General features: G+C 37.1%; 2 protein-coding genes across 2 annotated transcripts in view; one reads left to right on the forward strand and one right to left on the reverse strand.

Moving 5' to 3' along the window:
* Positions 1 to 25,522, forward strand: part of LOC115438644 (oocyte zinc finger protein XlCOF15-like) — a 143,125-nt gene that overhangs the window by 68,081 nt on the left and 49,522 nt on the right. The gene's annotated exons all lie outside the window — the stretch shown is intronic.
* Positions 6,626 to 25,041, reverse strand: LOC115438640 (cysteinyl leukotriene receptor 1-like). The gene is made up of 5 exons (XM_030162390.1): positions 24,959 to 25,041; positions 17,505 to 17,691; positions 14,898 to 15,065; positions 13,139 to 13,306; positions 6,626 to 8,425 (listed from the first exon to the last, which is right to left on the reverse strand). The coding sequence occupies exons 1-5, from the start codon at positions 24,963 to 24,965 to the stop codon at positions 7,909 to 7,911; spliced, it is 1,047 nt and encodes a 348-aa protein (XP_030018250.1). The 5' UTR covers positions 24,966 to 25,041; the 3' UTR covers positions 6,626 to 7,908.

Here is a 25,522-nt window from a genome sequence, read left to right on the forward strand (position 1 = left end):
GTTATACTTCTTCTCACTCCTTTTCGAATATGTCTTATATGTCTTATGTTTAAGTGTTTTGTTTATTTTCTTCTGTTTTGACATTCATATTTGAAATAAATACATCAACCAACCAACCAACCAACCAACCAACCAACCAACCAATCTTTAACATACAAACTAGATAATACAACTAAAATTAGAAATGGCTGTACTCATCACTGTCGGGCAGAAACCTCTTATGTCCAAAACGGTTATTTTTCAGGAAACTGAAAAAACGATGTATATTCTAAATACATCAGTGGAGTTAAGAGGTGTAGTCACAAGCTGTTTTCAACACTTTTCATTGGTTAAATATTCCTAAAACCAGGCCCACATGAAGAATCACTATATTATATTATAACCTTTATTTAACTAGGAAAAAAAAGTTCATTGAGATTAAAAATCTCTTTTTTAAGAGTGTCCTGGCCAAGACAGCAGCAGCAGAAGTTACACAAAATGGAAATCACAGCCATACATCCACACTAAAAATATACAAAAACAAAATGAAAGTCAGTACTAAAAACAAACGTAAAACTCATAAGAACATACTTATAAAACATAAAAAACAGTATTCCTCAAAAGCATCTCTAAGCCACACCCAATTCAATCAATTAGAAAAACATCTGCACCCACATTTGTCCTTTTCCCATTGATTTAAAATGACTTTGTATTAAAAGAGACCAGTTCCATTAGTTTAATGTCCTTCTGTAAGTGGTTCCAGGCAGTGGGAGCAGAACACTTAAAAGCTTTCTTTTCCAGTTCTGTTCTGACTTTTGGAACCCGTAAAGAGAACAGATTTTATGACAAAAAAAAAGACCAAAAATGGACTTACAAGGTTTCCGCCCAACAGGGACTATATAATAGTATATACAGTATGTCAAATCTAAATTCCACTTTACTGACATGACAAATACAAATATTCAAACAGCAAAAGTTTAACATACAAATACAAAGTCAGAACAAAATGCAAACTTATAATCTTTAACACAATAAAAAAAGGAAAAAAGTTACACAACAAATAGAACCTTCAGTAGGCATTTCTTCTTCTTTCAAAAATAATATCAAATTACTATGGAAGAGGCATAAAAAACTGAATTAAGACAGTTAAATATTTAAATATGTTAAAGTGTGAAAAAAAAAAAAAAAGGGTCATTATGTTTTGTTGCGTTCACAAGCAAAACCTGCCTGTGACACCATGTTCACACTGGTTCTGCTCTGGAGCCACTGTGGTCTCAGTCAACAGATTCCAGAGGTGGTTAGTCCCCTCTCTCATTTCTGTTTTAACCCATAAAGACCCACTGCTACTTTTATGGCAGTTCTCACATGATCTATTCTCCATTTAACCTTTAAGTGATTTATGATCATTTATATGATCATTTATCTTCTGTATTTTGTTTTTTTTTTTCAGTGTAAATCATGTATTTTCCTATATTTAATTCAATGATCATGTAGATTTTCATTAAACCTCAGATTAAATTGTGAATTACTTGGGTAACCTACCACACGAGATGAGGAAATCTGACCGACATCTTTTGTTAATATTATTAGCAGGGGCAAAAAAAGCTACAACTCAAAAAAGGTTGTGCAAAGATCCCCCATCACTTCTGGACTGGACAACGGTTGTGAATGAAATTTATGACATGGAAAGGCTGAGCTTCTCATTAAGACTCACTACTGATAAGTGTAAAAAATACTGGGAAAAATGGAATGTGTATGTAAATCAAAGAAATCCTTGAACCTTTACAATCTTATCCTAATTTGTCCTGAACCTGTCTGTATTTTGTTTGTCTGGAGATTGAACCGGGATGCTCTAATTGTTGAAGTCTGTCTTTTGTTTTTTTTTGTTTATTTTGTCTATTATAAAATATGGAGACAAAAATAAAGTATATAAAAAAATTCCTCTGATTAAAGTTGAGGCTTATTATATCAGAAATGGAGAAAACTGAAGAAAAAGTGACTTTTTCATTAAAATATATAATTTACTGAACATAAACCCAGTGTGTCCATCCACTGTCATTGATCCAACTCCATGGGTTTTACTGGTGAATCATTGTTGTAAAACAGGAGTGCCCAATCCTATCCTGCATGTTTTAGACGTATCCCTCTTCCAACACACCTGATTTAAATGATTAGCCTATCATCGAGCTCTGCAGAAGCCTGACAACGACCATCATGTGTGCTGGAAGAGGGAAACATCTGAAACATGCAGGATAGTAGATCTCGAGAACCAGGGGTGGGCACCCCTGTTGTAGAAAATGATGATGTTTCCATGGTAACTACAGAGCCTCTGAACGTCCAAATGGGTCAAATCTGATGACCATGAAAAGATGAACAACTGTATTTTACACCAATTATTTACATGGATTGATCAGATTAGTGGATCAATAGGTATTAAACAGTTTACATCAGTAGATGCTTTTGGTTACCAGTGGTTGTTTGGGTTTTCGTGGGTTATAAGTATCTGAGCTGATTCTGGAACAGTCCCTCGCAGCTAAATGTAAAGGTCTTATATGCCCAGATAAAAGACCACAGGTTCAAAACACAAGCCAAAAACTTGTTGATCTACTGCAGGGGTGGCCAACCCTGGTCCTGCATGTTTTAGACGTACCCCTCTTCTAACACACCTGATTTAAATGATAAGCCTGTCATTGAGCTCTGCAGAAGGCTGATAATGACTGTCAAGTGTGCTGGAAGAGGGAAACATGCATCTAAAACATGCAGGATAGTGGCTCTCCAGGACCAGGGTTGGCCACCCCTGATCTACTGTAATGTCATGCTGTAGAATTTAAACCAAAATGAAAATGTAAATGAACATAATTTTTCCTAAGATGAATTTTGACCCAAGGTAGATTCCATGACACTGGTTTGGGTTCAGATCATCATCCTTCTGAATAATTTGTTGTTAATAAGTTCTATGATTTGACTTTTAGGGTGCTTTCACACAGTGTACTCGAGTCCGTACCGTACTTTGATACGTTCACACCTTTCCCGCAGATGTTGCATTCACAAACGTGTACCGCATCCAATGCCTGAGTACGAGTGGGTGTTACAGGACTTCTGTAACTTCTTGTTTGTAATCTCCGACTCATCCTACAAGAATTCTGTTGTGTTTTCAATGAGTTTAGCGTCTGTGCTAATGCTAGCATGCTAAGTTAGCCGCAATGCTACCCGCTGGTTGATGCCATTCATTGTGTGTGTTATCAGGAGATGCAATGTTTGTTTTAAGAAAACATGAGCATTTTACCATGTTTGTTTTTTTTATACAGAATGTATTGAAAGTATTTTATGTCTGTAACAAATTTCAATAATTTTTTCTTAACCAATTAATGAATTATCTTAACCAACTGGATGAATTTCAAACATACTCATTAACATTTTTGAAGACGTGAAATAGTTCAATTTTTTTTTTTTTTTTTTTAAATAAAAAGATGCAACCAAATTAACTACACTGTTGGAAAGTTGGAATAATTTTATTTTCAAACACATTTCTCTTTTTATTCCTATTTACATCAATAATGTGGATAATTAATTTCAGATATGTTCCACTTTCATAATATTTACAATATTCCCATAAAACATATATTTTCTTCTTTTCACATTTGAATTGGAGTAGGCAGAAGTATAACTTATATGTTATATGTTCCTACCCCATTCCTGTCACACACAACTCAATTTAACAATTTCTTTACCCATTCTTCCACTATTTACATAATATACATTTTTATCTAATGTTCTTTTTTATCTATACAGCAAAAAAAAAAAAAAAAAAAAAAGACAGAACAAAGCACAACAATATTTCTGGCTTTACACACATCAGTAATCACCTTTGACCTGCTGCAGTGATTACATCCTGAATCCCAGTTACACTTTAACTATCAAGAATAAATCGCATTGTCACAATTATTTCTTGACAAGAGATAAAAATAATTAATTCCAACTTTGTGAAACCATGGAAATACACAAACTGTGCAAAAATGACCTTTGTATGTGCAAATTTCAAATGGTTTTAGTGTTAACTGGGAAAGGAGACATGGTGAAAATTAGAATATTGTTTTTGCATTTATAAATAAATAATACATCTCAACCAGTTGAAGTTAATCTAGACCCCAACACAGCAAAGCCTTGGTTGGTTCTGTCAAAAGAAGGTAGTCATGGGTATGGACTGCCCGTACTCCAGCACGGTACGATGCTATGTGAATGTGATCCAACGTCTTTTTTTTCCCCCAACTTTATTAAGCAAAATCTGGCCATACATTGTAAAGATTTCCATAGTGAAACATTTTCCCAGACCGAGCATCAATATCAACCTTTTACTGAACAGTATTTGAATAGAACATTATATAAAATAAATAAATAAATAAACAATAAAATAAAATAAATAACAAAAAGGAAGTCAGAGGTCTAATCAGGCATCAATACATTCAAACAAGTTTGTTATTTTATTTATATAAATTGAGAACAGTGGATGCTCTTCATAAATCTACATCTGTGGATAAATTGTTTAGCAATAATAATTAAAGTGTTGTACATAATTTCCCATTTTTTGTTTTTCATTATCACTCCAAATGTAATGTCTTTATACTCCAGTTTGGGCGATTGAATGTCCTTTTCAGATGTCCAGTCTTGAGATGCCGTCCAAAATGTCCTGGTGTATGTGCAGTCAAAAAACAAATGTCCTAAAGTCTCAATTTCAAATTCACAAAAAACACAATTATTTTTCTCAATATTAAATCTTTGTCTCAGAAACTCATTACAAGGGTAGATATCATTTAAAGTTTAAAAATGTGTTTCATTTGCTTTCGGGGATATGGGTAGAGTCAGGTATTTGGTCCTAATCCTGATTATAATTTCTTTAGGATAATCTTTTGACACATTTTTCTGTTTTAATGGTAAGGGGAAAAGATTAGATGTGAAGGCACCACGCATGAATTTGTTCAAACATTTTTTTCCCATAAAATTAATATCATCTATAAAGAGTAAGAAGATCCTGGGTATTCTGTTATCATAAAGCAACACTCCTTTGACCAAATCACTTTGATCACCTCTGAGTATTGTTGTTTACTTACTTTATATTAAATTTATGAACAAAAACATCATATTCAAGAAAATTCTCTCTGGAATCCAATAAATGCAAAATCGACCAAATACCTGCCTCCACCCAGTCATTATAAAACAATGATTTTCTTCTGGACAAGATACATCTGTTTTTCCAGATAGGAGCAGAATGTGGGGTAAAGTTTTGATTATAAATTGGTTTCCAATACAGGAGGACCTGTTGAACTGGTAGCTTGGTGATACAACAACCACATCTTAACAGAAAATCTGTTCCACCACATTTCTCAAATATTTTAGAGGGAATATGAAACCAAAAATCATCCAAATTTTAAAAAAATTGTTACAACCATTTGATCATGCCGTTCATTGCTTCATAGTCAATTACATTTAGACCTCCTTCATCTAACGATTTTACCACATCTCCTTTTCTCAAATAATGATGTTTATTTCTCCAAATAAAATTCGAATTTGTTTGATTAATTGATTTAATTCAGTGATCAGGAACGGGTAAAGAGAAAGCTGGATATGTAAATATAGAAAGTGCTTCAATTTTAGCGACCAAAATCCATCCAAAAATTGACATATCTCTTTGTAACCAGGAGTTGAGTGTAGATTTACTTTTCTTTATGATGGACATAATATTTAATTCTTCTGTGGTTTTATAATCCTTTGTAGAATGGCCAAGTATTGTCTGTGAACAGAACAGTCACTCGGTTGATGACGTAAGGGTTGGTCTTCTTCTGACTTCCGCGTTTGTTGGATAGCAACAGAATTCCTTCCACACCTCCACCTCCTGTTTCGACCCTGTAACACCCATTCGTATTTGGGCATGAGCTGCGGTACACGCTTGTGAATGCAACATCTGCAGGAAAGGTGTGAACGTATCCAAGTACGGTACAGACTCGAGTATGTTGTGTGAAAGCGCCCTAAGGCAGTGGTTTCCAACCTGTTTTGGCTCGTGACCCCATTTTAACATCACAAATTTCTGACGACCCCAGACATTCAAAACAGAAACTTTTTTTTTTGCTCAAATTAATTTGTTTTTGATCATGTAATAGTTTGCTATACTATGTTGCAAATAAATGTTAATTTCAGATGACATTTAGGCTATATAATGCAGAAAAGCCAGGTGTAGATTACTGCACAAAGTGAGAATTTTATTTTCCTTGGTCAGGATATGTACAGTCAGTCCAACTTGGATTCACAAGGCTGACGATTAATACTGAACAAACAAGAACTCAAACTATGAATTATGAAAGAGCTGCAGCATCTGAAACTCACCACAATGAACATTTGAAAGATAAACAGTACCACAGTGCTTCAGTTTCAGCTTCAGAGTTTGTCATGTCTTTTATGGATTGTGATTGTCTCTGTCAACTTACCATACATTTTTTATTAGTACGTTTTTATTTTTATCGATTGCTAGAATTTCAGGTGACCCCATTTAAATTCCAGGCTACCTCATGTGGGGTCCCGACCCCAAGGTTGAAAAACACTGGTCTAAGGCATTATTAATCAATTTTCAGTAATATTTTATTTGGTACATGGTCAACTGCGCTTGCGTTACAACACACTTTTCACCCTTAATTTAACTGCTCAAATGAAAAAAAACCCAAAAAAAACAGCAAGACCGCAAGACCTTAAGGAATGAAAAATGCTTCTGTAAAGTTCTATTTCCTGTTGGTGTTCAGCCAATGGGTGCAGACAGCAGAAGACAGTCCACTGGTCACATGGACGTATGCTCATTACTGACCCTAACCCTGCTTTACAGAAGCTAGTTAACATGACCCCTGTGATCAGCACTGACAACGTAAGATAACGTTTCTATGACTAGTTAGAATTCTTCATGAACTGCAGATTTGTCTGCCAGCGTCCTCGGCCATGCCCCCTGTTTGAACACAGAAAATGTTGATAAAATGCAAGTGCTCCTGCTGGGATTCAAACATCGTAGACTGTAGTGTTACTTAAAGAGCTATCTGTCCACACGTACCTTCAGGGCACAAATGTATGCGTCCCAAGGCTCTCCTGTCACTTGTATTGGGGGAGGGGGGGTGTATTTGACTTTGGGGGGGTTGGGTTCTGCTGCACATGCCCCAGTTTTTTTGATGAAACTCAATGTATGTAACTCAAAAGTAATAGGTACAGAGGTCATGTAATCCATTACAATTCTTCATTCATTTTCTGAACCCGCTTTGTCCTCATTAGGGTCACGGGGGTCTCTGGAGCCTATCCCAGCTACTTATGGGTGAAGGCGGGGTACACCCTGTACGAGTCACCAGTTCATCGCAGGGCTGACGTACAGAGACAAACAATCACTCTCCCATTAACACCTATGAGCAATTTAGATGAACCCATTAACCTATCAGTGCATGAGTGTTGGGAGGGAGCCGGAGTATCTGGAGAGAACCTACGCAAACACAGGAGAACATGCAGACTCCACACAGAGAGGTCCCACCCCCATCGACTGGTGTTGGAATCAAGGCATGAGTGCTATCCACTGCACCACCATTACAATTCTGAGACAGTAAAATTGTAAGTTAAGGAATAACTTTTAAATAACAGTAACAAGAAATCTGTAATGGATTACAGTTTGAAAGTAACTTGCACAACACTGGCTAAAAGCAGCAAAACGTTAATAGAAGTGTTGTTTATTATTCGTGATGAATCCCTCGTTGCTCTCCACCATGTTGAAAAGTTCAAAGGTTATTTTTGTGGATCAAAATTTTTTCCCAGTTCTCCAGTGGAAAAACACAACATGAGGAGGCGTTCATGTGCAGTTTTCGTAATTGTAACTAGTATTTACCATGACTGCCACAGCAGGTGAAGGCAGGGTCAGGTGGTGTTCCTTCTTCTCAACCGTGTGAGTCCGGACCTGAACGATCCCCTGTTGGACAGCAGGGATGAGTGTGCGTCCCTCATGTTGTCCCTGAACGACCTGGTGGAGTAGTAGTACAGGAGAGGGTTCACCACGCTGTTGCACGCCGCCAAACACAACGTCACCACCACTGCCCGCTGCAGCGCCACCGTCACCACGCAGCCCCACCGACCGCAAACAGCGTGCAGGTGCAGAGACCGGATCACATGATAGGGCAGGAAGGAGACCAGGAAGGTGGCTGTCACCATGGTAACCAGGTGCACTGAGCGCCGCCTGTTGCGATGGCGAGTTTTGTTGGCTGAGCTGCATTGGAGGCCGGCGGGGGCTGTCAGCAGCTGGATGATTCTGCTGTAACAGACGATGAGGATGAGGAAGGGGAGGAGGAAGCCCAGGACCAGGGCCACGTAGTTTAAGATCAGGACATGTTTCCAAGAGGAGGGGCTGGAAGGTTCAAAGCAACGAGGAGACCCGTCCCTGAAAAACACACCACAAAGAACTTCAAAACCATCATCATCATGTTATTCTGTTGCTTTTTTCGTTTCTTTTTTTGTTTTTACACTTGTTCTTTGCCACCGGTTATTTTGATGTTGGACTATTCTGTTCTTCAGTTCACTGACCAGTTCTATTGTTGTTACTGTTTTGTTTTTACCTGTTGTTTATTTCTGTTTCAGTGTTTATGTCAGTGTTTGTTTGAGTATAACTTTAATATTTAATACGATCACTCCTCATGTTCCTGTTCCTGGACTGTAGGACACACACACACACACACACGCACACACACACACACACACACACACACACACACACACACACTGTTCACACTGCACTTGTACCCTTTGCACAGACTTACCTTTTGCACAGACTCATTCATTGCACAGACTCTGTAAACACTCTCTTGCACTGACTCTTTGAGGACATTTAAAGTTTTTTTTTTACTATTGTGTTTTTACTATTGTTGTTTTTAAGTTTGTGATACTGCTGGAACCTGAAAATTTCCCTATGGGATGATTAAAGAAAGAAAGAAAGAAAGAAAGACAGAAAGAAAGAAAGGAAGGAAGAAAAAAGTAAGTAAGTAAGTAAGTAAGTATCTATCTATCTATCTATCTATCTATCTATCTATCTATCTATCTATCTATCTATCTATCTATCTATCTATCTATCTATCTATCTATCTATCTATCTATCTATCTATCTATCTATCTATCTATCTATCTATCTATCTATCTATCTATCTATCTATCTATCTAAGTTTGTGCTGTTATAAATATCTTTACCAGTGTTTGTCATTTTCACAGGAAATGTTTTCTACAGAAATTCCGCAAAAAATATTTTCTCCTCCAGTGACTCATTTTTACCCGCTTCTGCAGAGATCTGCTAGGTTTACTCACTTTACTGGTAGTTTTATTGCTATTTGCTGTGTTTGTCTATCACAGGTGCTGAGTTTGTACGGCCATTTGAGGAAATATCTGAACCTCAAACTTTCACAACGAAATTCTCATGCACTTATAAAAGACGGTACTTCTTGAGTAAAAAAAAAAAAAAAAAAAAAAAAGGAAATATACAATGCAAAATATTTTTGAATAGTAAAAGCATTAAAAAACAGTAAAAAAGACACACTCCACCTCTCTAACATTCTGTCAAGTCACTCATTCACACATTCATACCTAGTTAAAGTGCAGAGGCCAGAGAGTGGTAAATATAGTAGTTATTGCACACTGATAAAGTAATAAAATCCAACCAGTAGGGGGACTTGATCTAAGCTTTTAAACTCTTTTAGATCAAAAGTGTCAAGTAACTCTAGTGGCACCAGTCCATGTTTATTGGAGGCCAAACTGCTGAACAGGACAGGTTTAAAAAAACAAAACAAAAAACCATCATCATCAGTATGGAGCACTTTTTAGGACAGGGGTAATAATAATAATAACAATAATGGAATAGATTTATATAGCGCTTTTCTATGAGTGCATACTCAAAGCGCATACAGAGGATCCATTATTCATTCACTCACACATTCACACTCTGGTGGTGGCAAACTACATATGTAGCCACAGCTGCCCTGGGGCAGACTGTCGGAAGCGTGGCTGCCAATTCGTGCCTACGCGCATACACATTCATACACCGGCAGTAACAGCAACTGGAGGCAAGGAGGGTGAAGTGTCTTGCCCAAGGACACAACAGCACATGACTGGGACAGAGCGGGATTCAAACCACCAACCCTTGGATGATCCGCTCTACCATCTGAGCCATGGCCACCCCAAAATTGTCAAAGTGTCAAACTTAATAGTCCGATGAGGTTCATACTGTCAGCTGGAACTTCTAGAGATTTCTTTTTCTTATTTGAAAATTTGAAAATTATCTTGGTAAGATTTCTTGAAATAAGATTTTCAAGATCTATTGTCTAATAATAAGTTCTTTTATCTCACTTACAAGTTACTCTTTAGGTGATTATGTCTTATTTTAAGTGTGATGAGATATTTTGACTAGAAATTAAAAAATACACTTAGTAAGATTTTGATTTTTGCAGTGAACCCACTATAAATGTCATTCACAGACTGTCTTTTGGCTTTTATAGTGTGACTTCAGTTCAGAGTCCGGACATTTTCCACCTTTACTGCATTAAAGAAGTTGAAGCCAGTACTTCTACTTCAGCCTTTTTTTTTTTTTTTTTTTTTTTTTAACACTTGTGTATATGGACCTCCTTCATGTATCCAAGCAGCTGTGTATGGACTGGGTAATATCACAGAACAGATATCTAATCCCATGGTTCGATCAATACTTTACTGAATAAATACTGTACTGTTGCTGAACGAATTTTCCATTACACCCCACGATTTGCTAAACAAATCACGTATTCAAATAAACAAGGTATTGAATGTTTGAACAACAGCAGCAGAGCAGTGCATGATGGTACTCAGAGGGTGGAGACCAACTACATATATGGTCAGTCACTGAGCTACATCAAGATATGTAGAAAAAATATTTCTCAAAACAAAACGTATTATCGGCTGCCTGTTTTTCATCACAACCGGACATTTACACTAGGTAAATCATGTAAGGCTACTGCGAACACTGTTGGTAACACACACGACTGTAACACAACGCTGAATGTATTCATATTTCACTCACATGGTCCTTCATAATGTTTAGAGAATCCTTCAGTAACATACACACACTGTGACGGCAGGAAAGTGTTGGGTTAGTCAGCTGCTGTGTTTGTTCCCCCAGAATTCCTTCTGATTTTCCAGTAAACACCACACTCCTCTGCATCTGTTAATTATTCATCAAAATCCTAATTTCTGTTTGACTTTTCAATTTAATTAAAAAGGAATGCTGACGAGTGGATTACACAGAATTATTATTAGGATACTGAGTCAGTGATTTATGAAGATATTCAATAGGCCAATTTTAACCCATAAAGACCCAAATATACACTAGCATCTACTGATAGAAAATGTTTAAGAACTTTAGAACCACTAATTCTATCAATACATATAGATAATTGGTGTAAAATACAGATATTCATCTTTTCATGGTCATCAGATATGACCCATTTGGATGTTCTGTGGCTCCATAGTTACCGTGGAAACATCATCATCTTCTACAGCATTAATTCACCAGTAAAACCCATGGAGTTGGATCAATGACAGTGGATGGAGACACTTTGTTTATGTTCAGTTAATGATAGATTTTACAGAAAAAGTCACTTTTTCTTAAGTTTTCTCTGTTTTTGATATAATAACCATCAACTTTAATCTGAGCTTTTATGAATACCTAAATGATCAGTGAATTAAATATAGGAAAATAAATGATTTTCCTGTTAACATTGTTCTACTACACAAGGAGTTGGAGAAGGAGGATTAAGGTTTAAAAACAAACCAAAACAAAACAAAACAAAACATAACTACACCATGTAAAGGAGCTTTGAAAATTAAAATAAACGCTTGAGTTTATTAAAATAAATTAAATAATTGTTTTCAGTGCTTCATTGTGGATATTTGAACATGTCAGGATCTGTGCCTGTGTGACTCTTTGCTCCTCCCTCTTGGTCATGGTCTGTGCCTGTGTGACCCTCAGTTCCTCCGTCTCTTAATAATCATCATCAGACTCACCTGCTGGCGCTGCGTGGCTGCAGCCAATTACCTTTAGCCTATTTAAGGCTTTGGTTTGCAGCCATGCAGCGCTGGTCCATTTTTCCTCTTCACTCTTTTTCATAACCCGGACATTATCCATTTGCATCTACGGACTCTGACTCTGGTTTTGTGTGTTTTTTTGTCTTCCTTTATGGACTCTGTTCTTGGTTGTGTGCTTTCCGTTGTTTAGTTTTTATTTTTGTTTAATAAACTTGTGTTTTTTTTTCCCTTCAGTACCGAGCATTTGAGTCCTCTCTTTTCCCCCCGTCGTGACAAAACATTTGTATCCCCAAGTATAAAATGATTTCTGGAGATATTTATTAAAAATTTCAGGGATAAGAGAAAACTCAATTGAATTCCAACTCGAGTTCAATACAAAAATGACTTAAATCAATAAGATTAATAACAAGTGGTGCCAGGCACAACAAACCCCTGCCCCTCGCACGTACTGTAGCATATTTTGGCATCGACCCACTACTTCATCCATATTCAATATTTGTTAAATATAAAAATGATATACGTACTAAGTTTGAAATAAATTGAATCAAAATTGAAGTTTTTATAGACATTTGAAATTTTGCCCATTATAAGTAAATGGGAAACAAACAGATTAAAAAATTTAACAAAAAATTTCAAAAACAAGCTGTCACTTAGAAATTCAGAGTGATATCTAAAATCAATCTTTATATCTCTGCAATGTTTTTTAAGTAAACTGAGTAAAAAATGTACATTTTTCTAGTGATTTTGAAATTTTGTCCGTTATAAGTAAAAGGGGGAAAAAAAAGATTTTAAAACTTCCTAAAACATTTGAATTTTGACCTACCTTTCCCAAAACATAATGACCTATATAATGGGTCACTGTCAATCTATAACCCAGTTTGGTTTGAACTGAACCAATACTTTTGCTGCTACAGTCTTAACAAAGAAAGAAAGAAAGAAACAAACAAACAAACAAACAAACAAACCGAACCAAAAATAATACCCCTTGCCTTCCCCTTCGGGGGGCGGGGTAATAAATAACTGTTCAAAACATAAACACACCAGCCATGTGACTGACCTGGTCGTCACCCCTTGGGACAGGAAGGGGGCAGAGGACATGCCCACAAACAGCCACAGCCCCACACACACCAGTATGGTCCGAGTGGGCGTGGCCAAGGAGCGGTGACGGAGCGGCTGGGCCACGGCCATCCAACGGAGGACGCTCAGCAGGGTGAGGAAGAGGATGCTGAGGGGAGGAAGAGGAAGTTAAATTCATTTTAGCAGTAGCCTTTGGGCCAGTTGATTTTATTTGTACTTCTTTTATTAATTTTCCTTTTCATCCTTATGTCTTTTGCCTGTACATAAATATTTAATGTATGGTTTTAGAACTGGAGTTTTACTATATGTTTTATGTCTGTTTTTAGTGCAGATTTATAGCTGTAATTTCTATTTTCTGTCATTTCTGCTGCTGCTGTCTTGGCCAGGACACTCTTACAAAAGACATTTTTAATCTCAACAAGTCTTTCTTCCTGGTTAAATAAAGGTTAAATTTTTTAAAAAAGTAGACGTGGCTGTGACGTGACTATGTTAAAAGCCATCGAGTACTTTTAAGACCTAGACAAATGTTTACACATACAGTTGTGTTTGGTAACAGTAAGACCACCGATGGCCTTCGCAGAATAGCTTTCAGGGATATACTTTACCACCAAATTAATCCTAACATTGGCTTCTAAAAAGCTCACAAACAGACTGGGTATTGTAATGAAGCACCACACAAAATCAGCCTACTATCACCTTAAGAACATCTGAAGGATAAAAGATCTGTTGTCTCAGCAGGACCTGGAAAAACTAGTCCGTGCATTCATCTTCAGTCAGCTTGGTTACTGTAACAGTGTTTTGACAGGTCGACCTAAAAAATAAATTTGACAGCTGCAGCTCATCCAGAACTCTGCTGCTAGAGTCCTCACTAAGACCAAAAAAGTGGACCACATTAGTCCAATTCTGAGGTCCTTCCACTGGACCACATTAGTCCACCTCTGAGGTCCTTCCACTGGACCACATTAGTCCACCTCTGAGGTCCTTCCACTGGCTACCTGTCCGTCGGAGGATAGACTTTAAAGTTCTGTTGCTGGTCTATAAAGCTCTGAATGGTTTAGGACCAAAATCCATCAGTGACCTCCTGACCCAGTATGAACCCACCAGACCCCTCAGGTCATCTGGATCCGGTCTGTTGTCAGTTCCCAGAGTCAGAAGCAGACACAGAGAAGCTGCGTTCAGCTTCTATGTTCCACATGTCTGGAACAAACTCCCAGAAAACCTCAGATGAGCTGAAACACTCAGTTTATTTAAATCCAGGTTACAGACTCACCTGTTCTCAGCTGCATTTGAATAGAGTTTGTATTCATCAGTTCAGCTCTGCATTGTTCCTTTTAAGCTTAAAGTTTTTATCTCTTTTATCTTTTTATCTGTTTTATCTGTTTTATCTGTTTTGTTTTTTTTCATTTGTTTTTCCTCATGCCATACTTCTTATTGCTTCCCTGCTGTAACGCTTTTAATGTTTTATGAGAAGCACTTTGAATTATCTTGTACATGAAAGGCCTTACATAAATAAACCTGCCTTGCCTTGCCTTACCTTTAAACTTCAGCACTGGCTTTGACTTTTAGTCTCAGTTTTTGGTCCAAATATGGGCTTCTGACTCCAGACAACCAAGATGGCAAGGGTCAAAATGAAAGGCTTTACCACAACAGTCCATGAGCCAGTGATCACTGCGGCTCTATCCACTTCTTATCTACAGTCTATCAAAGCTTTTTTTAGAAGGAGGCTGTGTGTGTTTTACCTGGTGTACAGGTTCACATAGAAGCCATAGACACACAGACGGCACAGCCAGTCGGGGAAGTCCCAAACACCATCCTTGAAATAATAAGCCAATCGCAGTGGCAGAGTGAGGGAGAAGCTGCCGTCCGATAGGGCGAGGTTCATCATGACAATGCAGGAGGCGGAGTTTCTGAACAGGAAACATCAACAAGGATTTTATGTTCTGGCAACAAGATAAAGCAACTCAAACAGGGACAATATTTTAAGTGTTATCTTAATTGTGAATTCAACAGTTAAGACTTCAGACTTCAGACTTGCTTTATTGTCATTCAATAAATGCACCATCAGTACTTTATTGAACGAAATATCGGTGCTTTGCTCACCACAGTTTCAGTTTATAAACAAAATAAATAAATAAAAACACACCTTGCGAAATATAAAGTAGCGTAAAATACTGTAATCATTTTAAATATATATGTTTAAAAAAAATTTTAAAGACTAAAAACTAAAGTGCATAGTGCAAAAAAGTGCTTCAAATTATTGCACTAATAGGGCAGCAGCAGATTTGGAACAGGTCCTGTTTTCCTAGGCTGTTCAACTGTCTTGATGCATTTGTCGTTGATAATGTAAATATTTTACAGTTGTGCAATGTGTTCAGATAGATTATCTCAGTAATAAAATAACAAATGATACAATTAAGGACTGTTTTGGCTATCAAATTTGAATACACAGTCATAAATTATAGGTTAACTATCTTTCTCTGGAAACAGTTCAGCCGACATACTGTTCCAGGAAACTAAATTTAAAACTGTAAAGCATGTGAGTGGACCCAGAATAGACTTGACGTCCATGCAGTGACGCATTACAGCTGGAAAATAAACAGGTTTTTCTGTGAGATGCTGAAGACACATTGCAAGCATCACCTAGAATGTTTCCCATATTACTTAGTTTACTCATCCAATTTCACATAAAGAAACTACATGGCACCGTGTTAGGAAAGTTAGAGAAAGGGTTGAGTGAACAGGTACCAATGGAAAGAAGGAGGGAAAAAATGCAACAATATACAAAGCATGAAACAGAACACAGGTCTCCAGTGTTTTACAAACGTTGGTGTTCCACTTTGAACACCTCTTCATTTTAGACATCATATAATTTGTCATTATAACTGCATAATTACCTCTGCCAAGGAGGTTATGTTTTCATCGGGGTTTGTCTGTCTGTTAGCAAGATAACTCAAAACGTTACAGACGGATTTGGGTGAAATTTTCAGGAAATGTTGATACTGGCACAAGGAACAAATGATTAAATTTTGGTGGTGATTCAGGGGGGTTGGGGTGGGGGTGGGGGGGTGACAATGACAGATTTTTACTTCCGCCAAGTGTAACAGCGGAGGTTACGTTTTCATCATGGTTTGTCTGTTACCAAGACAACTCAAAAAGTTATGGAAGGATTTTGATGAAATTTTCAGGAAATGTTGATACTGGCACAAGGAACAAATGATTAAATTTTGGTGATAATTGAGGGGGGGGACTGATCTGCCTTGGTGGAGGTCTGTGCTCTCCGAGTGCTTTTCTAGTTTGTCAGTCTGTTAGCGAGAGAACTCAAAAAGTTATGGAAGGATTTTGATGAAATTTTCAGGAAATGTTGATACTGGCACAAGAAATAAATAATTACATTTTGGTGGTGATGGGGGGGGGGTGTCTATGCTCTCCAAGTGCTTTTCTAGATTTTAATAACACAACTTTTTTGCACACTTATTTATGTGTATTTCTTTAATTATCATATTGATAATATATTGTCTAGTACATATGGTACAAATTGCTGTTGTAATTGTGTCTTAATAGAGTGTGTTAATATTACAGCTATTTGGTATATATAAATATAAATATGCAGTATATATAAATATGCGGCCCCTCATCTCGATGAATTACGACCACCCATTTCTTCTTCTCAACTACCTGCCTGTTCCACCTCATCCACCTCATCCACCTTCTCTCATGTGTTTTCTTTTCTGTATCTGTCTCTACCTTTTTGCTTGAGTATTTGTTTTTTGTTTGCCTTTTTGTATTAACTCTGTGTCTGTTTCCACCCCGTTTGTTGTGTGTTTGTCCCTTGGCTGCTTATTGTAAAGCGTCTTTGAGTACTTAGAAAAGCGCTATGTAAAACCAATGTAGTATTATTGTTTTTATTATTATTATTATTATTATTATTATTATTATTATTATTATTATTATTATTATAAATATTATTATTAACTAAATTTGAAGGAAAACCATGGAAACTTAAATGTAGTTGCCTTTTTTTATTCGATGTACATTGGGACACACAGCAGTGACACTTCGACGTGGCCTCAGCTATTGTTGACAAGTAAACCAGAGGAAACGATACACAAAATCAGCAATTTCAAACTGTTTCCGGGTCATGCGTGAAAAACCCCTATTAACCTTAACCTTGAACTTTCACTGCTTTCCTGTATATTTAATATTGATGATAAAGGCTAGCTCTGTTGCATTCACAGTGTGATATCCTTTTTGACATATATTTCTGTAAATTAGCTGACTTCAAAGTGAGTTCAAGTAAAGATCTGACTTTGATAGACATTCACGTTTGTGTGATTGCGTGTTCAGACCTGCGACCGCGGCTGCTTTGCAGGAAGAAGACCACCAGGGCCCCGATGTTGCAGATGAACGCCACAGGGAACACCAGCATGTAAGTGAAGGTGTAGGCGCGATACTTAAATGCATCATCGTCATGGAAACACTTCAGTAGATCTGAGGTATTGATGCTGAGGACAATGGAAGGGGTTGACTGATGTACTGCAAAGTCCAGATAAACATAGAGTTAGGTCACAAAGAGCTGTTGTTTGTGTTTCTTATTGTTCTACTGGAAATACTGGAGTTTGTAATGTTGTTGCCTATAAACTTTTAAGATTAAAATGACACCTATAGGCAAATTAGCCTAAATCTGAAAATGTATTTTATGTATCAACTATTCTATTCTATTCTATTCTATTCTATTCTATTCTATTCTATTCTATTCTATTCTACAAAGACACACTGAAGAAATGTTTGTGTACTCAGAGCTTAGATCTCTGAGTGAACATAAACACACCACAGACTAAAACCTAAAAACAAGGAAATGTGTGTGTGTGTGTGTGTGTGTGTGTGTGTGTGTGTGTGTGTGTGTGTGTGTGTGTGTGTGTGTGTGTGTGGTATGTAAACCAGGGTCTTCTGCTTTTAAACAAATCCATTGCCATCTGAAATGACCTGAGCAGCAGCAGCGGGTTATTTATGACCGATGAAAACAAAGAGCTCATCTGTTCCTGAACTGACTGCACATTTAAATAGAGGCTGGTCATCTAGATAAGCATTTCATAAAAAAAAATAAAAAAAAATACAGTGTATGTGGAGTAGTTGAACATATAACCAACCAAAACAAACGATAATAATAATGTATTGGATTTATGTAGCAGTCAAAGCACTTGATACTAAATCCGTTATCATTCACATACTGGTGGTGGTGGTTTGCTTCATCTGTTACCACAGCTGCCCTGGGGCATCGGCCCCTCCAAACACCACCAAATGTTCATACACTTCGCCCACATGTGGGCGAAGTGTCTTGCCCAAGGACACTACGGTGCATGACTGGGACAGAGGGGGTTTCGAACTGCAAACCCAGTGATTATTGGACCATCTGCTCTACCTCCTGTGCCACAAACACCACAATGACGACTCATAACTTTCAATTTCTGTCAAACTTTACTCTCATTTATGTCTTTAATAAATGAAGGAAACTAATACATTGACCCGTGGGGATCCACAGGTTCTAGATGTGGTAGTTTTTATGCTGTTGTGTATTCATGCATGCTGTACAGCATTTGGCTGGCAGTCAACACCAAAGTGTTCTGACCATAGCAACGTGATTGTAAAGCTATTGTATTCCAAAATTACTAATATCTCCCAAAATATTGGTCCTATCAACGTGACATTTTTGCTAGTCTGTTCCTCGACCAAAATTACATACGTATGACAAACTGCAGCAGTCAGCTCTGTACGGATTTTGTGTGAATCCCCGGACACACACACACACACACACGTACACAGAGGCCACTTGGCTTTTATAATATAGATTAAGTGAAGACAGGGTGTCATGATGTTAAGTTAGAATAATTTGTTGACTGATTGTTTAAAATAGTAGTTATTGTGGACCCATGGAAATGTGTTATTTTTATGGTTTTAGGATAACGACAACAGGAAAATCCAAAAATTAACGCAATTTGCTCTGAGGCAAAGCTGAGCATAAATTTAGAAAAGTCATTCTTTTCTTCATTTCAATGTCCACAACTGAAGTAACTTGATTTGGCTTAAGCACGCACGCTGATGACTGGCCAACAAAAATGTGTTTCTCAGGCTTAACCAGTTTCCTTGAATCTACTTTCTTTGTTCCGTGTAGGAGGGTGTTTCAAATCTTTGTGAGATTAGGTTCCGATGCCACAGTGTAAAAATAGTAACAGGTGAAAGTCCTGCATTCAAAAAGTAAAACTATGAAAGCAGGAAAAAGGAAGTTCTAGAGTGAATCATTTCAGACTAATCTGTGTTAGTGGATCACTGATGTATTACGGGTTCATATTTAAAGGGTACCTGTAGTGAATTTTCAGTGCTAGCTATTTCAAAAGATCACGTATAATCTTAGCGGTTCCGTTGGGTAACTTATGTTATCGCCTGTTGTGAAGTACATGTGAGTACTAAGTTCCTGCTCCGACAGTCAGGCATGGTCAGCGACAGGCTGTTCCAGCACCGGTAGTGACGCAGGCTTGTATTATACAGTTACCTGGGCTGTGATGGACTGGTCACTGACCCCATGACACCAGTCTAAGATGACACATTATCGGCCAGTGCTGGGTCATGTCTCTAGGACAATGGTGGAGGACTAATCTAATTGCTAGCCATAGTTTGCTTCTTGGACACGTGCTTTCCATTCAATCTTGCTCACTGACTGCTGCTTGTTTACTTGCTCGTTATCGCCCAGAATCAATGATGGTACATCTTTTATGTCTGGCAATGGCTGCTCCCCATAGGTTCTGCCCCCGCCCCTAATTCACGTAATAAAAAGGTCCGGTGTGGTGCATTTGTGGTGACTTTTTTTACCTCGCCCCCCCGACAGGAGAGGCAAGGGGTGTTGTTTTTGGTTTGGTTTTGTAAGGCTAATTCGTGTTCATCAATTGGAAGCTCCAAAGACGAGTTCAGGATGCACTTGGTCTCAGTTTCAGAATTTATTCTCATCACGTGTGAAATATAAAAGCCAGTGCTGGTCTCTCTGGACAAGAGCCCCGAATACCAGGTGTGGTTGACAATTATCTTCTTGGGTGACTCCACCCCAAACAATGGGTTGGACTTCGCAACGTCATCTGACTCTGTCTTCTGATTGGACCTCACCTATTGACATGACTTGCCAACTGTCAGTTCACGTCTTGTCGCTGGGATGCGCTACGCAAAGTGTCATGACTGTTGTTTTAGACGTGAATCTATTGGAATGCGAGGTCCTAGCTTCTGTAGACACAGCGTCTGCCTCAGTGAGCAGAACCGACCCTGAATCTTATTAGTACTGGTGTCCATGAGTTTACTGGGAGATGAGCTTCATCAGTGGAGAAATATGTGTCATTTTAGAGCAGTTCAGAGCAAGATCATAATTATTCTGTAATTATTCTTCAGTTTATTTGTTTCTATGTTTGTTTGTTTGTTAACACTTTTGCAGCATAACTATTGGTTGGATTCATACCAAATTGAGTTTGTAGATTGCCAGTGACCCCATTTACTTATAAACTTCAAATCGCTATAAGAATGTAAATTTTGACTCAATTTACTTAAAATGTTGCAGAAATATAGAGATTCATTTTAGACATCACTCTGCAAAAATATTTAAGTGATAGCTTGTTTTTGAATTTTTTTGTAAAATTTTTTTTTTCTTCTCACATTTACTTCAAATGGCCAAAATTTCAAATGTCTATAAAAACATACATTTTGCTTCAATTTACTTCAAACTTGGCACATAATTAATTTTTATATTAAACCCATAAAGACCCAAAATGCCACAAGTGACACAAACCTTCTACTGATCTAAACCGTTTAATACCTGTTGATCCACTAATCCTATCAATACATGTAAATAATTGGTTTAAAATGCAGTTTTTCTTCTTTTCATGGTCATCAGATATGACCCATTTGGACGTTCAGAGGCTCTGTAGTTACCATGGAAACACCGTCATCTTCTACAACATTGATTCACCAGTAAAACCCATGGAGTTGGATCAATGACAGTGGATGGAAACACTGGGTTTATGTTCAATTAATAAGAGATTTTGTTGAAAAAGTCATTTTGTCTTCAGTTTTCTCTGTTTTTGATATAATAACCCTCAACTTTTACCTGAGCTTTCATGAACATCTACATGATCAGTCAAATATTTATGTGTATCAATATTTTATGCTTCCTTGAATTTTCATTTCTATATTATGTTGTGCAAAGAAGTCAGTTAGTAGCAATCAGGAAGCTTGTAGCATTTCCATATTCGAAATAAATCAATGAAAAAATAAATAAATTAATAAATACAGGAAAATATATGATTATCACAAAAAAAGGCACAAATACAGAGCATAATATTGTAATAAATGATGATAAATCACTTAAGAAAGGTTAAAATAAAGAGAAAACTTCATTTGGGAACTGGCACAAAAATAGCACTAGGTCTTTATGGGTTAAACAAATATTGATATGCGTGAAAGAGTGGCTCGATGCCAAAATAAGCCACAATATGTGCGAGGGGCGGGGTTTGTTGTGTCTGGCACCACATGTTTTTACTGAATTTGCACCTCTGTTGCTTATAACACACAGAGCACACATAATACTGTACAGTAAGCATGACTGGTGGAGTTCCTTGGAATTACTGTGCATGTTTTTGAGTAGTTTCATCTATAATAACACATCATCTGTTTGTTGTATGGACTGTTAAAAATGTAGTTCAGTAAAAAGTGCATCATTTGTCTTCTAAATGTAGTAAAGTAGAGGAAACTGGGTCAGGTGGGGTCATGTGTGGGTTCACTCCTGGTACTCCAACTCCCTCCCACCATCTAAAAACATGCATCTTAATACATTAATCAGTCAGTCTAAAGCCCCCATAGGTGCGAAGGGTTGTTTGTCTGTATATGTCAGATGAACTGGTGACATGTCCAGGGTGTACTCCACCTTCCCCAGTCGGCAGCTGGGGTAGGCTCCAGCATCCCTGCAACCCCCTCGAGGACTAAGTAATTTGGAAAATGACACATCGGTCTGACCCTGACCCACTACAGTCCACTGTAAACAATGACACAGGGCTGTAAACCAGTCACTGATTTGTAGATCCACCCTCAGCCACTTATTCTTGTCTCAATATTGATGCTTAGGACATTTTAGCTCCAATAAGCCCAGTGTTTGGCTTATAAGTGTAATAAAAGCCTCTGATCCTCCATTACAGTACACAATGGTAAGATTTATCACTAATGTGAGACTAAAGCCTTGTCCGCATTAACCCTTTCATGCATAGGTCACTACAGTGGACAGTTCTTCTCCAGCTGTTCTCTTGTATATTAATGAGTTTTGTTGTTTTAGTTCCATATCAGCCAACACAGTGGACACTTATGCACCATCCCATACACTGACGTTCATACTATTACTGTAACTGTGCTGTTCTTGATAAACCTGATCTGCAGTGACATGTTTGAGTGTAAATCAATTGTTATTTGTTAGACAAAAAGTTTTTTTTTTTGCATCTTATCTCCATGAAGTGAGTAATTAATAGCATTAGAATATATTAAAATGTGAGAAGACATCAGATTAGCAGCATTAAAAATGTTTTTATTTCATTGTTTTCATATCACTTTCTGATATTTGGTTTTAAACACGTGTTTCTTTACTTCAAAAATTAAATGCATGGATAATTTTGTAACTTCATAGAAAAAAAACTCAATCACATTGTTTTTTTCATGGCTAAGGAGGAACAAAAACACTCCAAAAATAAATCTTGACTCAGGTTCTCACAATTCATGCATGAAAGGGTTAATACAGATATTTTCCTAAACTGATATACTGCATATTTAGTTTTGAGTAAAGTCTACACAACAGTCACTTTACAAACTCCCTCTGTACACACAGTCATGCTAAAACAGCTCTTTAACCCACAAAGACCCAGTGCTACTTTTGTGGCTATTTCAAAAATTAACATTTTCTTCTATTTGACCATTTTTAAGCGTTTTATCACCATTTATTATAATATTATCCACTGCATTTACATGTACATTTATACATGCGTTAAGACATTAGAGTATTAGGGAGAAATCTAGGTGTGTTAGTTAGTTAGTGTTAGATTTTTCTAATCAGAGGTCAACTGCTGTTAGCCAATAAAACATATCAGATTATATTGTTTACATGATAACTTGAATACTCTGATAACTCCAGTAATCGGATAATGATTAGAGTATGTGTGTCAGTGTGTCTACAAATCATATGTTGTTGTTTTTTTTGTCTTTCATTATTGTCGTTACGTCTTTTACATCTTCTTATGTCTTGTTGGATCTTTCATTGACATAACTTTCATCTTCTTGAATCTGTTACCTCATTTTTGCTTGTTCCATCTATCGCATGTGGATGGAATAGGAACAGCTGTAGTTTTTATGTCCACAGTTTTTTATTGATTTTTAATAAGAGAAGTAAATATTTTCTAACGCAACTCTGTTACGTCCAATGGATTAATAGTTATTGCAGGAATCAAAGAAGTTTAAATAACTTCTCTTAAGGTTAGTTTGTAATTTATTATTATTGTTGTTATTATGATTTTTTTTTTACATTTATTGCTCAAATGTCAAACTGGAGCTGAAGCAAAAATTCTTTGCAATCTTATTCCCACATAAATTTTTGTGATAATGTACAAACACTTGAGTACAATGTGACATGACTGAGTGATGTTTATAATGTTGCTCATGTGGGAGCTTGGTCTTCACTTGTGTTTGACCCCTTTGGTTTAAACTTTGAATGTACAAGAGGAGAACGCCACTTTCACCATGAAATAACACGTTTCAAAACACTCAAGGAAATACAGTGAATCCTCACTGTGCTCCAAAGCGTCACAATGTGAGTTTTCTGCAACCTGAGGAGGGTTTGATTATTTGAAATTTTTTTTTATTATTATTATTATACTGTTTATTTTCAAGGTGCAACAATTAATCTTTTGCCAGATTTGGTAAATTAACCCTTTCATACATGAATTATGAGAACGTTAGTCAAGATTTTTTCCTGAGTGTTTTTATTCCTCTTTAGACATGAAAAAAACAATGACATTGAAATTTTTTTATGAACCTATTTCTCATGGAGTTACAAAAATGTCCACTCAGCTGGACAGCATGCGTTTAATTTTTGAAGCAAAGAAACATGTATTTAAAACCCATCATCAGAAAGTGATAAACTGCGTGGAAACTATGAAATAAAAACATTTTTAATGCAGCTTTTTTCTCACATTTTAGCATACTTTAGCAGTAGTTATTACTCAATTCATGAATATACAAAAAAAAAAAAAAAAAAAAAAACAACTTTTTGTTTAAGAAAACTGTTAATTACAGTCTAATAACATTTAGCAACTGATTTACACTAAAACATGCAACTGCAGATCAGGTTTATCAAGAACAGCAAAGTTACAGTAATTGTATACATTGCAGTGCAAGGGATGATGCAGTGTTTACTGTGTTGGCTGATATGGAACTAAAACAACAAAACCCATGACTATGCTAGAGAACAGCTGTAGAATAACCGTCCACTGTAGTGACCAGTATGCATGAAAGGGTTAAAGTCACATCACCAAATATAGAGTTTTTCATTGGACAGAAAAGTAAAGATTCACTGTTAAAGCCTTGTATTAGAAAAAATTCAGAAGTAGCGTTTTAGTTCTGAGCAAAACAGAACACAGAGAAACCACAAGACTCTGTTTCATGGTAAGGCAAAGCTGTCTACAAAACCTGGACAGACCTGAATAAAGACTTTAATTATCAGGTTGTTACTCACTGTTCATTCTGTCAGAGCTTCATCTCATTAGCAGCAGGTCGGTCGCTCATCTGTCTGTTACTGCTGTCGTTCTGTAATAAAATTCTCTCCACAACGAGTGTCTGTGGGTGTGTCATACGAACACTATGAATTCCATGGAAGCACACACACACACACACACACACACGCACGCACGGACGGACACACGCACGCACGCACACCAGATCCAGGCATACAGCCAAAACACTCAACAGTGTTTTTTTTTTAATGAGGTCAAATACTAAAACACACACACACATACACACACACACACACACACACACACACACACACACACATACACACACACTCAACATTAACCCATACAGACCCAAACAGCCACTGGCGACTCAAATTATCTACTGATGTAAAATGTTTAATACATGTTGATCCACTAATCCTATCAATACCTGTAAATAATTTGTATAAAATGCTTTTATGGTCATCGGATGAAAAGCTGGGCATTTGGACGTTCAGAGGCTCTGTAGTGAACGTGGGAACACCGTCATCTTCCACAGCATTGATTCACCAGCAAAACCCATGGGG

The sequence above is a fragment of the Sphaeramia orbicularis genome, chromosome 18 (assembly GCF_902148855.1).
Source record: "Sphaeramia orbicularis chromosome 18, fSphaOr1.1, whole genome shotgun sequence".
NCBI lineage: Eukaryota > Metazoa > Chordata > Actinopteri > Kurtiformes > Apogonidae > Sphaeramia > Sphaeramia orbicularis.

Excerpts from the sequence above, each read along its gene's own strand:
- LOC115438640 (XM_030162390.1), bottom strand. Across the intron at positions 13,307-14,897 it reads TATGTGAACCTGTACACCAG|CATCCTCTTCCTCACCCTGC; the intron begins GTAAAACACACA and ends TCCTCCCCTCAG. Across the intron at positions 8,426-13,138 it reads TCCCAAGGGGTGACGACCAG|GGACGGGTCTCCTCGTTGCT; the intron begins GTCAGTCACATG and ends TGTGTTTTTCAG.